This window comes from Saimiri boliviensis, chromosome 6 (genome assembly GCF_048565385.1).
Source record: "Saimiri boliviensis isolate mSaiBol1 chromosome 6, mSaiBol1.pri, whole genome shotgun sequence".
In the NCBI taxonomy this organism is placed as follows: Eukaryota; Metazoa; Chordata; class Mammalia; order Primates; family Cebidae; genus Saimiri; species Saimiri boliviensis.
In genome coordinates, this window is record NC_133454.1 from 87,437,781 (window position 1) to 87,450,920 (window position 13,140).

At 44.7% G+C, this 13,140-nt stretch overlaps 1 protein-coding gene across 7 annotated transcripts in view; it reads right to left on the minus strand.

Moving 5' to 3' along the window:
• SERGEF (secretion regulating guanine nucleotide exchange factor) overlaps positions 1 to 13,140 on the minus strand; it is a 232,384-nt gene that overhangs the window by 22,236 nt on the left and 197,008 nt on the right. For 2 of the 7 annotated variants that reach the window (XM_074401190.1, XM_074401193.1), the window contains one exon: positions 271 to 13,134. The exons of 4 other annotated variants lie outside the window; for them this stretch is intronic. In XM_074401190.1, the coding sequence (XP_074257291.1) occupies positions 13,091 to 13,134 (44 nt within the window). In that variant the 3' untranslated portion in view covers positions 271 to 13,090. Of the gene's footprint in view, positions 1 to 270; positions 13,135 to 13,140 lie in introns of those variants that run through there. One more of the 7 variants, XR_005579801.2, reaches the window with a different exon arrangement.

Here is a 13,140-nt window from a genome sequence, read left to right on the forward strand (position 1 = left end):
CAGGAATGCCCTTATCTTGGGCTAGTCCAAATCCTAGCCTAGCCTTCAAGACTCAGCTCAAGTCCTCCTTCCTCTAAAAAGTGTACAACAATCATGCCTACACTGAGCTACAGCGAAATTTCACAGCAACAAGGGAACTTATAGAACATTGGGCCAATGCTCAAAACTCTACTGAAGAGAAAACTGGGGCCCGGAGAAGACAGAAGAAGGGCTATGACTAGAACCCAAGTCCGTAGCATTCCCTTGATGAGCCTCCCGTGAGCTTTGCAGTTCTTTACTTCACCTGGCCAGGTCACAGATGGTGAGACTGCCTGTGACGATGATGACTTCTGTACCTCTATATCCTTCCCAGTGCTTAGCACAGAGCCCTGGATCACAGATGGCTCAGGAAATAGAATCCTTAATAGCCAAAGACTCAGGAAGGTAACAAGTCCTGAGGAAAAGCAGGATACAGGTGAAGAAGAAAAAAAAAAAAAAAAACCACCAAAAACCTCCTTCCAGCAATTCTCCACTGTTCTGGGATGCAAGCCAAGCCTAGCCACTGGACTGGGGGTGAGAACAGAGATGATGTATTCAAAGGAGACTTTTACATCCGAAAGAGATTTCTGCATCCAGTATCAGAGTTCTAGCCCAGAGCCTCTTGGGAGAACAGCTTCCAGGGGCTGGCAGAAGGGGTCATGCTGAGGTCAGCCTCCAGTCTAGGGATACTAGTAATGGTGGTGGAAGCAGCTGAGAGAAGATTTTTCTTGTGAAGTTGAATTTTCAGATTTGAGGAATTAAAAGAACCCTCCTAGGTCACCTAACCCAGGCATCCCCAAACTACGGTCCACAGGCTGCCTGTGGCCCCCTGAGGCCACTTATCCAGCCCCCCGCCGCACTTCAGGAAGGCGCACCTCTTTCATTGGCGGCCAGTGAGAGGAGCACAGTATGCGGCGGCCCTCCAACGGTCTGAGGGACAGTGAACTGGCCCCCTGTGTAAAAAGTTTGGGGACGCCTGACCTAACCCAATTCCTAAATATTTCAGATAGGGAAACTGAGGTATTGGTAACGAAAGAGACTTGATTAAAGTCACATAATACACTAGGGTTACAGCCAGGACACAGTTCCATGTCTCTTGAACATAACCCAGGGTTCTCTGCAGAACAACTTTTCTCAACTGGGTCCCACATGGACAGAGCCAGGAAAGAAGGTGGTAGGATTAAACGGCCATCATGAATTTCTACACTGTTTTTTAAATTGTCAAAACTCAATTGCTAATAGACTAGTGATACAGGTTTAGAGAAAATAATGTGTTTAACTAAGGCTCCAAGCTAAGAAGCCACTTGCTTGAGATCATATCAAACACAGATTTATCTAGTTTAAAAGTCCATCATTTTCCACTGGCTCATGCTGTCAGACATGCTGCCTCTAGGCTCAGAATGGAGGAAGAAGGACAGGACAGACAGACATTCTGAGAGGTTTTACAAAGAATTTCATTAGGTACTTCCTGCTCAAGTCCCTCCTTTGCCCCAGGCACTGTGCTGGGTGCTGGGGATGCAAAGAGGAAATACAATCCAGGAGTAGAGAGACTAAGTAGGTAACTTCCAGGGAGCTTCTAAATGAGCAGTTATAAAGATTGGAAGAGAAACAAATTCAGCCCAAATTCTGAAAAGAATGAGGTTGAGGAACAGTAACAGATAGGGATGTTGTAACAGAACAGGCTGGCAGGGTCCACCACAGATGTATGTGACACCAGCCAAAGTCATTTCTGTACTTGCAGAGCACAGCACAATGCCTGGCACATAAAAGAGACTCAGTGTAGAGTTGTTGAGTCAATGCACGGATAAATGAAACTAGCATCCCAAAGGGAACTGAAGTGCAGTTCCAGTGCTTGCGCAGAAAGGGTCTGCCCACCAAATGTGGTCCTGCCCCCCTCCATCTGTAGAAGGGGCAGGAGGCAGCTGGTGGGTCCAGAAACGCTGACAGAGAAGGACAGAGCTTCCAACCCACTTCTCCATGGCAACAAGCTGACAGAAAACTGCACAGGAGACTGAGAAACCAGTTTTAAAATAAAGACACAAAACACTCTAAAATCACACATGCAAAGCAACAGCTCCTGCCTCTCAGCCCCTTAGGAGGGGTAGGCACAATCACTAAGAAAAGTACCTCCTTCCAACCTGCCCATTTCTCTGCCAAGGGCCCGTGGGCCTCCCCTCCTGCTGCATACTCTTCTAAGAGCTGCCAGGCAGAATTTCTCTTGCTTTGCAGTATTATGCTTCAGGGCATTGCATCAAGTCTGACAAGCAATGTAGAAGCTCCACCAGGGTTAGATCTGGCAGGTTCTGCAGCAAACAGGCTGTCTGCTGCTGGGTTCATGTAGAATGGCAGTTCATAGCAGTGGTGGCTGTGGCACAGGGGCCAAGCAGGAAGAGGAGGGCAGAGATCACTTTCCTCCAGTCTCCTGCTGTTCAATCCTGCTTCATCCCTCAGGGCTCAGCTGTATTTGCCCTCATCTCTCCAGGATAACTTAATTGTACCTTCGACTGTAAACCCAAAGCCTCTGTTTACATTTCAAATACTAAACTTACCAGTCTACTTTTCATTATACTGCTTACTTATTCTGCCCCTAGTAGAGAGCCTGGCATATGATAAAGCCTCAATAAATGTTTCCTGAATTGAACCAATGGCATGAGAAAACACGTTAATTTGAGTAGCTGGAGAACAACCTCTTTCTGGTTTATGGGGATCCACTCAGACTATCATTTCCCTCCAAAGCCTTGGGTGCTTGGAGAGTGTGAAGGCAATGTCACTTCCTCTCTGATGTCGGATCTGCTCAGTATTTTTCTGCCAACACCACTGTGGGCTTTTCCCTACAGTTCCATGGACATCACCATATTCAGAAGGGTACCCTAAAACAAGCTGGATTCAGTCCTAGCCTTATCACTTCCCATCTTTGTGAATTTAGGCAAGTCATTTAATCTCTTTGAACTTGAGTGGCCTTGCTTGAAAAACAGAAGTACCGATTTCCATACCAGTATCCTGCTTACCTCACGAAGTTGGTGTGAGGACCAGAGATGGTGAATGGTGAAAGTGCCCTGAAAGCGGTCGAGTGGTGTCTGTGCAAAGATGAGATGGAGTTTTGTTTCCAGAATCTTTGAAAAGGTAGTTGAGGCCTAAGCTCATAAAGTGACTTGCTCATGATCATATGGGGAGACAGTGGCAAAGCAGGGTTCTAGTCTTCTAATTCTTGGTCCAGAGCTCTATTCACAACCTTACGCTGCCTTAGAGATCCCATCTAGACATTCTTCAACTTTGGCAAAAGCAATTCCACATTCCATTAAAATGAGAAGCATTTTGGATCACCTGCTGAGTATAAATCTCTGCCATGGAATGGAGTCCAGCTCTCTTACTTCCAGGCAGAATGCCACCTGAAACATTCTAGGCAGGGAGTTAACTCTTACTCCCCCACAAAAGCTTTCCCTACAGTCTCTCAGTCACTGCTAAGTAACCCATGCCAGAAAGGTCATCTTGGTAGCTAAAATATTCTTGCTGTGGCAAAGCCCACGTCTTCTGATCAAACCTCAAAAACAAAAATAAGGAATGTAACACTGCAAATATTAGAGAAGCAGATTGAAAACAACTTTGGCAGGATACAGAGGAAAACTGTTATGGCCTGGAGCACAGGCTTCAGTGGAAAGCCACTAAGGCTACCCTAGGGCTTGACTCAGGAAGTAGGGACACTGCTTCCCTGGGATGTAAAGTCAGCAGAAACAGATCTGAGAGAGACAGGAGGGACACACAGACCACACTGCTCAGGTTCTAACAGCTTCTGGGCCTACATGCCAGAGATGGCATTAAGTGAAACCTCTTCAGACCTCAGCAATTACTTTAAAAAGGAGGGAGGAAGGGAAGATGGAGGGAAAGGTCTTTGTTGAGCACCCTAATCCTTATATGGTATGATGGTTAATTTTGTGTCAACCATGGAAACCAGTTGTTTGATCAAACACTAGTGTAGATGTTTCTGTAAAGGTATTTTTTTTAATGTGACTAACATATTACAGTCAATTGACTTTAAGAAAAGCAGATTACCCTCTAGAATGTGGGTGGGCCTGCCTCATTTAGTTAAAGGCTCTAAGAGCAAAGACTGAAGTTTCTTGGGGAAGAAGTAATTCTATTTTCAGACTGCAACAGAGAAATTTTTCCTGAGTTTCTAACCTTTGGACTCAACTCTTACCTGAATCTTCATTCTGCAGCTTGCCCTATGGATTTTAGATTTGCTAGCCCCCACTACTGTGTGAGCAAATTCCCTCGAATCAATTGCATTCTCTCTTTATCTCCCTCTCTTTCTTTCTCTGAGATAGAAGTAGAGGGAGAGATTTAACTTATTGGGTCTGCTTCTCTGGGGAACCCTTATAAATACACATAGGATGGGATGCTTTCATTTTACCTAATTTAATCCGCCAACTGACCCTGGGAGGTAGGCTTTGCTATTTTGATGCTTGTTTGCAGATGAGGAAACTGAAGCTCACTAACTATGATTCCAAAGCCCATGTATCATCACAGGTCTACGAGGAAGTTGAATTTCTCTGAAGAACTCTGGACAGAATTCCTGGCCAAAGCAAATAATGTTGCTGATTCCTCTGAGTTCTCCTTCTCCTTGGGGATGTAGTTAACACCAAAGGGAACTAGGAATGTAAGTAATTTTGCTCATTCAAGCAGATGACTTGCTTTTACAAAACATAGTCTTTGGGATGGCCAGGTGCGCTCAGGCCTATAATCCTAGTGCTTTGGGAGGCTGAGGTGGGAGGACAGCTTGAGCCCAGGAATTTGAGACCAGCTTGGGCTACACAGCAAGACCTTGTCTCTACAAAAAGAAAAAAAAAAATTAGCCAGGCATGGTGGTACGTGACTGTGGTTTTAGCTACTCAGGAAGCCGAGGCAGTAGGATCCCTTGAGCCCAAGAGTACAAGGCTGCAGTGAGCTACCATCGGGCCACCACAATCCAGCCTGGGTGACAGAATGGGATCCATTTCTTAAGAAAACAAAAAATAAAAAATACAGTCTTTAGATTATGATCTATATTCTTACCTGGGATCTGTCTCTGGATTTAGGGTTTTGATCTATATAAATACTTTGAGGTTTCATCACTTTCAAAAACTGACCCAGCTGGGCTCGGTGGCTAACACCTGTAATCCCAGCACTTTGGGAGGCTAAGGCAGGCAGATCACCTCAGGTCAGGAGTTCCAGACCAGACTGGCCAACATGGTGAAACCCTGTCTCTACTAAAAAAAAGAAAAAGAAAAGAAAAATTAGTGGGGCATGGTGGCCATGCCTGTAGTCCCAGTTACTTCGGAGGCTGAGGCAGGAGAATCACGTGAACCCAGGAGGCAGACGTTGCAGTGAGCCAAGATTGTGCCACTGCACTACAGCCTGGACGACAGAGTGAGACTCCATCTCAAAAAAAGAAAAAGAAACCAAGAAACCAAAAAAAAACAAAACAACAAAAAAAAAAAACAACACCCCAAAACCAAAACACTGACCTTTGAGTACTAAGGGAAAGATCATGTTTTTGCTAGTTAATGAGTGGTCTTCCTCCTTAAGGCAAATCCAGGCTATAGATTGTTTCCATTGGGCTACTGCTACAAAGTGGGAAGACTGCACTCTGCTCAAATAATGAGCCCTAAAGGGGCTGCACTCAGGAAGGGCGAATGAGCAAGGAGCCCTCATTCTACCTCTTCCAGCTCCCCTTTCCTGATCCAAAAGTCTCTCAGCACCATGGTGTCTCATGGAAAAGGGGGAGTATTGTTTTTCTGAATAATAACTGTAGCCTAAGGATGGATGAAACCCTCTTTCCTCAGTTCTCATTAGTGCAGCTGAGACAGGGCAGTATTTGCAGAAAGAAAGTTTACTAAATGCTAGGGGGCACTGAAAAGGAAATAATCACAGCAATCCAAACACATCTACAAGCAAGCAGGGCTGCCAAAATGAGGTTTGTAACTCTTTAATAACTCTTTCGTCCAAAGGGGTGGAACATAGATCTGCAGCTGCCTTTGCTAAGCTTCCTGCCATTTGAACTTCCAGCAGTTTCCACCTGGTCACTATCTTGCTTATTGTCTGAAAGGCATGGCCTCCCAGAACAGTATTGCCCAATGTGTTAAAGCTCACATAAAAAATGCTGATGTTTGGCACATAGGTAAATGGAAAGGTAAGCATGCAGTCTGACACCACTGGCTCCTGTCAGCTCAGGCCTGGTCAGCCACGCCAAAGTGCTGAGGGAATCATTGTCTTGGTATCCTCGTTGGGAAATCTGTCCTGCAGAGCCGGTCTCACAAATGACTTCACCTTCAGATGATATCTCAACCCTCTCCAAAAGAAGCAGTCTTACATGCAATATGCCAAAGGGTCCTTCAAGGACCAAGAAGAGTGCTGCTTGCCTTAGATCCCTGTCCAGACAGGCACATTATCTCTGTATCTGCATAAAGACCAGGGGTCTCGCCTCTCCTCTGCTGCTGATGTTGCTGTATCAAAAAGAGTTGCCTGCATGTTTACATAGCTGCTTGGGTCTATCAGAGGAAAAAGCTAGTGATAATGATAACAATAGTAACTCACATTTACTGGGAACTTACAATGTATTAGATGCTACTACTCTAAGCACTTTCTATGGATTAACTCATTATTACTCACCACAACCCTTTGAATTAAGATCTATCGTTACACTCATTTTACAGACAAAAAAGCCAAGACATAGAAAGATTAAATTATTTGATCAACACAACGTAGCTAGTAAGTGATATAGCTGGAATTCAAACCCAGACAGTCTGGTTCTATGTCATTTAATCCAAATAACAACTCTACAAGGTTCGTATACTAATGCTGCTTTGGTTGAGGAAACTGAGGTTTGAGCACTCAGCTAAGATCACATAGCTAGAAAGAGGCAATTCAAGTATTCAACTCAAAGGTTGCACCCTTTCTCAAACTCTCCTTGGCAAGGATGATGTTATAACCACTCCAGGTTAAGCTCCGGGAGGCCACCTAACTGCATTTGTCCTTGGTTGGTTGAAAGACCACAGAACCAGAAATGGATGCCCTCAGCCATCAGGAAGGCTCTTCCAGGAAGTGACTGTGGATGAGTGAGGTTTCAAAGCACTGTATGTATAATCTTATCTTTCCCGAAAATGGACAGACTTGAGGATTGGGAGAGCCAGCCTTCTGCGACCACATGCACACTTTTTTGTTAGAGTGCGTGGACACTATACAGTTATGGTTTTCCGGATGTCCGCTCTGCCCCAGTAATAAGTGAACCTACTTGTAATCATCATTGAGACACAGGAAGCATCCTCCCAGTGGAAAGGGCAAAGGCTCAGAGGAACTCAGACCTCCAAGCCACATTACCCCGGGGGGATTTAAGCAAGTTTCTTAATCTCAAAGAGTTTCTATTTGCTTATCGGTAAAACAAAAAAGCAAGCAAATACATCTTTCCTTTTAGGGTGGCTAAAAGAAAAAAATGAAGTATGAAATTTTACAGAAAACATCTACTAAGTACCTATGGTGTGCCAGGCTCCATACATATGTATCTCATTTATATTCTACAAAAATCCCATGAGATAGATACATTATTATATCCATCATACAGATAAGAAAATTGAGGAACTGAGAGACTGTACAGCACCTGAGACTTTGTGCTTTAGTGCTCTGCTGTGAGTCCCACACTCCTCCTCCACAACGCCTCCTTTCCACAGGTCTCTCTAGCTCTGCTCTCCAAGCTGCAAAGGCAGTGATCTTTCTAAAAGGTCAGACACTATTACTCCTCTATCTAAACTCTGACCTGATTTCCCCTGCCTAAGGGGACCTTAAACTCTATACATGGCATTCAAGCCCTGGCCCTGACCCTGCTCCTGTTTCCTTTTCTGGCCTGTCTCCCCCTCCATCTCTCACCAAAACTGAAGTCCTTGCCACCTAGACTTTTAACCTGCTGTTGCCTATACTTGCAAGGTTCTCTCTCCAAAGGAGGGAAACTCCTACTCATCTTTGAAAGCCTCACCTAAGTATCACCTCCTCCTTCCCAGATTTCTTCAGGCAGCTGTCTAGCTTTCCTCTATGCTTCTGCAATAGCTCTGCAATAGCAGTGTTCACCCATCATCTTATTTGTCAGTTTATACCGCTGTCTTCCATCCTACACCAGACGTTGCCAACATACTTGAGTCCGAGAATTCCTTTTTAATATCCGAGAAATTCAGGATCTCCATATACGCCAATCAAATATTTAATGACCAAGAGTCACCATGAATTCAGTATAGCTTATAAACACAACTGTATTTTAGTCAGCACCATGCCATCTACACATATTTGAAAACAATGCTGCACGTAGGTGTATGTGTTACAGACTCTGTGGACTCTAAGGCTCCAGAGCCTCCAGTATGGAAGCAATTGCTCTGCTCAGCAAGTGAGTTTTTTGATTAAATGAAAGTAACATTCATTGACCCTATTATATTCCAGAGGTGTGCCAGTCACTTTTCATTTTCATCTCCTTCAAAGCTCAAAAAAATCTGTATTCTTCAGACAACAAAACAGAGGTCTGAGAAGCTAAAGTGCCTCATCCGAGGTCTCACAGTGAATGAGAGGCAGAGCAGGGATTTGGTTCTTGATTTTTTTCTGCTCTGCCACTCTGCCTCTGGTCAAGACCACAACAAGTTCATCTCTGAGTTTCCGGTGCTCCCTCATGGCAGTGCTCAGGAGGAATGAATAACACAAATCCAGAGAGCCCTTCTCCACAGTCTCAGGCCCTCCAGCTTGTACCCACCCCAGCCAGAGACCTTCCCAGTTGTAGGCAAGCATAGGAGCCCCTTATACATCAAAGAACCAGAGGTGCTGGGCAAAACTCTATGATGGCAAAGCATGGCCCACTTTTCCCTTTTTTTTTTTGTTTTTTTGAGATAGGGTCTCACTCTATTGCCCAGGCTGGAGTGCAGTGGCGTTATCAAAGCTCACTGCAGCCTCAACCTCCCAGGCTCAAGCGATCCTACCCCCAGCCTCCTGGGGAGCTGGGACTATAGGTGCACACCACCACACCTGGCTAATTTTTAAAATAACTTTTTGTAGAGGCTGGGTTTCACTATGTCGCCCAGGCTGCTCTCATGCTCCTGGGCTCAAGTGATCCTCCCACTTCAGCCTCCCAAAGTGCTGGGACTATAGGCATGAGCCACTGTACCTGGCCCTGCTTTTCCTTTAAGTGCTATTTCCTTCATTTAATGGGTATTCCTTGTCCTGAACTCTAAGCCCCTTCTCTTCATTACCACCCCTCATACCCACTTCCCTCCCTCTCCCAAAATTCCTGCCCATATTCACTGCAGCTCTCTATCCTCTAACAGTTTCCCCAAACTAGTTCCCACTAAGTTCATACGGCCTGGTAATAGTTACATGTGGCTCCCACATCCCCCTCAACCGGACACTTGTGTATTAAGCCAAAGGAGAGACTTTGAAAAAATTCTGATCAGTACGCCACGGGAGGAAGAGAATGGGCTTCAAAGTCAGACAAGGCCCAGTTTCAGTCACTGGTTCTGCTACTTCCTTTTTGAATGACCTTGGGCAAATCGCTTAATTTCTCTGAGCCTTAGTGTCTTCATCTGAAAAATGAGGATAATAAAACCTACCTCATAAGGTGAATATACAAAGACCTTACAATCTTGGACTGTATAGTGGGTTGAACAGTGGCCCTCCAAAAGATGTCAGTCAATGCCTTAACCCCCAGAACTTGGGAATGTGACCTTTCATGGAAAAAGGGTCTTTGCGCATTTAATTAAAGATTTTGACATAAGAAGCCTGCCCTAGATTATCTGAGTTAGCCTAAATGCCATCACAAGAGAAAAGCAGACGGAAATGTCACACACAGACAGAAGAGGAGGCAGCAATGTGACCATGAGGGCAGTGACTAGAGTGATATGGCCACAGGTCAAGGAATGGCAGCAGCCACCAGAAGCTGGAAGGGGCAAAGAACAGATTCTCCCCTAGAGCCTACAGACAGAGCTTGGCAGATGTAATCAAGTTAAAGACCTTGGAATGAGCAGTCTCTTCTTTATAAGAGGAGGAAGAAAAGATGCAGTCACACAGAGAAGGCCACGTGAAGACAAAGGCAGGGTTAGGATTTTTGTAGCCATAAGTCAAGGAATGCCTGAAAACACCAGAATATGGAAGAGGCAAGGAAATATTCTCTCCTAGAGCCTCCAGATGGAGCATGGCCCTGCTGACGCCTTGATTTCAGACATCTGGCCTCCAGAAGTAAGACCATAAACATGAGAGAATAAATTTCTATTGTAAGCCACACAGACTGTGGTACTTTACTATTGGAGACTAATAATTTTTAGTTCAATAATATTAGTAATTATTCATATTATGTATACTAATACACACTATCTCTTTAACTTATCACATATCATCCCTCATCTCTGGCTTTATGCCAAAGCCATACAAACTGCTTTACAAGAATGCAAGCTTTGGGAGAATGGAACCTTGTCTGACTTGGTCATTATCAAAACCCTAATGATTAGCATGGGACCAGATAGATAGCAGGTGCTCCATACATTTTTTTTTAAATAAATGAATTGCAGTTCCTCAAACATAATACGCTATGTCATGCCTCCACGTCTTTGCACATGCTGTTCCTTCCCTCTGCCTAGAATGCCCTCCTCATTCCCTTACAAACTCCTATAAAATTATCCTTCAAAAGTCTACTCGGATATCACCTCTTCTCTGTGTTCCTTTCCTTACCACATCATCTCTCTACATTAATACCATGCCATGTACATTGCTCTAATACAGCATGTTTTACATTGCACTCCAATCATGTGTATATGTGTTCATCTCACTGACAAGACAAGAGCTTCTTAGAGGGCAAGAATTTCATGTGATTTACTTCTTCTAAGTCCTCAGCATCCACAACACAGGGCACAGCAACATACATGTAGAGCTTCCCCCTCCTTCCATATATTCCAGCACTGACAGGGCATCTCTTCCCCAAAAGGGGCAAATCTTATCATCCTGGGACCCAGAAATAAGCCTAGAAGATCCAAAGAGTCCATGAGCCCTTTCTAGACCTATTTCTAAACTCCCTCTAAACAGAAGCCATAGAGAGAACCCTGTGACTGCAGAATCCTGGGAATGGTATTGTTTAATTAAACAGAGACTCAAGTCACCAGCATCTGGCTTGGGCTGGGCCTCTGGGACCTGAGCAAGCAACATTTCATCATTAGGAGGAAAGGAGATGACAAACTCTTTCCTGAAAGAACCCAGCAGGCAGGCAGCAGAATTACTGGATGTAGATAAATAAAACCATTATTTCCAAATACATATCCCAGGCAGCACTAAATGCATTCTCCGTATCACAGGCGATACTAAATTTAGAACTGGCAGTTTGAGTCATATGCTGATTCCTAAAGAGAAAAACTAAATTCAAGGGGGAAAAATGAAGTGAAATATGAAAATAAAAATGCAAGCTTAGTCTATAAGAGCAAGGTATCAAGAGAGGTGAAGGGAAAGTTACCTGTACAGAAATTCTGGCTGAAAAGGAACTCCAGATAGGGACAGGGCAGGGCTTTGCTAGGTACCAGCAACAGCAGCCTCTGGGAAAACCTCTGGAGTGTCTCCCTGTGTAGAGTTTCAGGGAGGCAGGAGTGGAATCTGCATTTGAGCAATAATGAGGGAAGCACCCAAAGCCATCCCAAGGACCAGGGCTCGCTGTTTCCAAAGTGCTGTCACACCCACTGTCTCACTGAAGTTTTTTCCTATCCTGCAGTGAAGGTATGCCACCCTATTTTACACTGAAGAACCAAGCCTAGAGGGGTCAAGTGACTTGCCTAAGTCATACCGTCAGTGAGGAGCACAGAGATTTAATTTAATAAACTCTTTAGAATAGCTTTAGATTTCCAGAAAACTTTTAAAGATAGTACTAAGTTCCCAAATATCCCCCCAACCCCAGTGTGCCCCATTGCCAACATGTTATATTACTGTGGTACATCTCTCACAACCAAGGGACCCGCACTCGTACATAACTATTAGCCAAACTCATATTGTATTTAGATTTGGCTAGTTTCTCCCTGATGTCCTTTCTCTGCTCCAGGATACCATATTACCTTTAGTTGTCATGCCTCCTTAGTCTCCTCTGGTCTGTTATAGTTTCTCTAACTTTGTTTTTGATGAACTTGACAGTTTTGAGTACTAGCAGGTATTTTGTAGGATGTCCCTCAATTGAGTTTTTCTGATGTTTTACTCATAGTTAGACTGGGGATTATGGGCTTGGAGGAGGAAGAGCACAGAGGTGAATTATCCTTCTCATCACACTATATAAAAGTTACATACTATTAACATGATTTATCACCGGTGATGTTAACCCTGACCACCTGGGAAAGAGAGTGTTTGCCAGGTTTCTCCACCGTAAGGCTATTCCTCGCCTCATCCCCCTCCCCCCGCCCCTTTCCATGCTCTACTCTTTGAAAGCAAGTTAGGTGCTCCCAGGAGGAAGAGTTTGGACAGAGCCTGAAAGGATGGATAAGATATTCAAGTGTCAAAGGACATTCCAGGTAGAGGGAACTGCAATGCAGGTAAGTGCAGGCGTATTTAGGGAACAGGGTTAGGGGCAAGGTATTGGCAAACGGGGGAAGAGAAGGCTGGGAGGGTGGCTAGGCCCAAACCAGTAGTGCCCTACAACCAAGCAGGGTCCCGGACTAATCTGAAGGCGAGAGCCACCTTCTCTCATCACCTTGCTTAGGGCACTCAGGGTGCTGCTCAGGTGCTGGGAAGCGGGACTTCTTGTGAGTGAGATGCTGTCTCCCAGCTTCTTTTAACCTCCAAAGTTCTCCTGCTCTTTGAGGCACAGACTGCTGGTTACCTGCTCACAAGCCAATCTCCTCTTCTTTCCTGGTAACAGACCTCAGATTTTATGCAGGATGGCCATATGCCCAGGCAGAAGTCTCATTTCCCAGCCTTCGTAACAGGTTTGGCGATGTAACTAGGCTCTGGCCAATCGGTTTTAAGTTGACACTGCTGGGTACCACTTCTGGGAAAGTGCCTTAAAAAGGCCTCTTTTTGTCATTTCTCCCTTCTATCTGGCTGAATATTGCTAGTAGCCATCTTGGACCTTGAGAAAATCTTGAAGATGAAGGCCTAGGT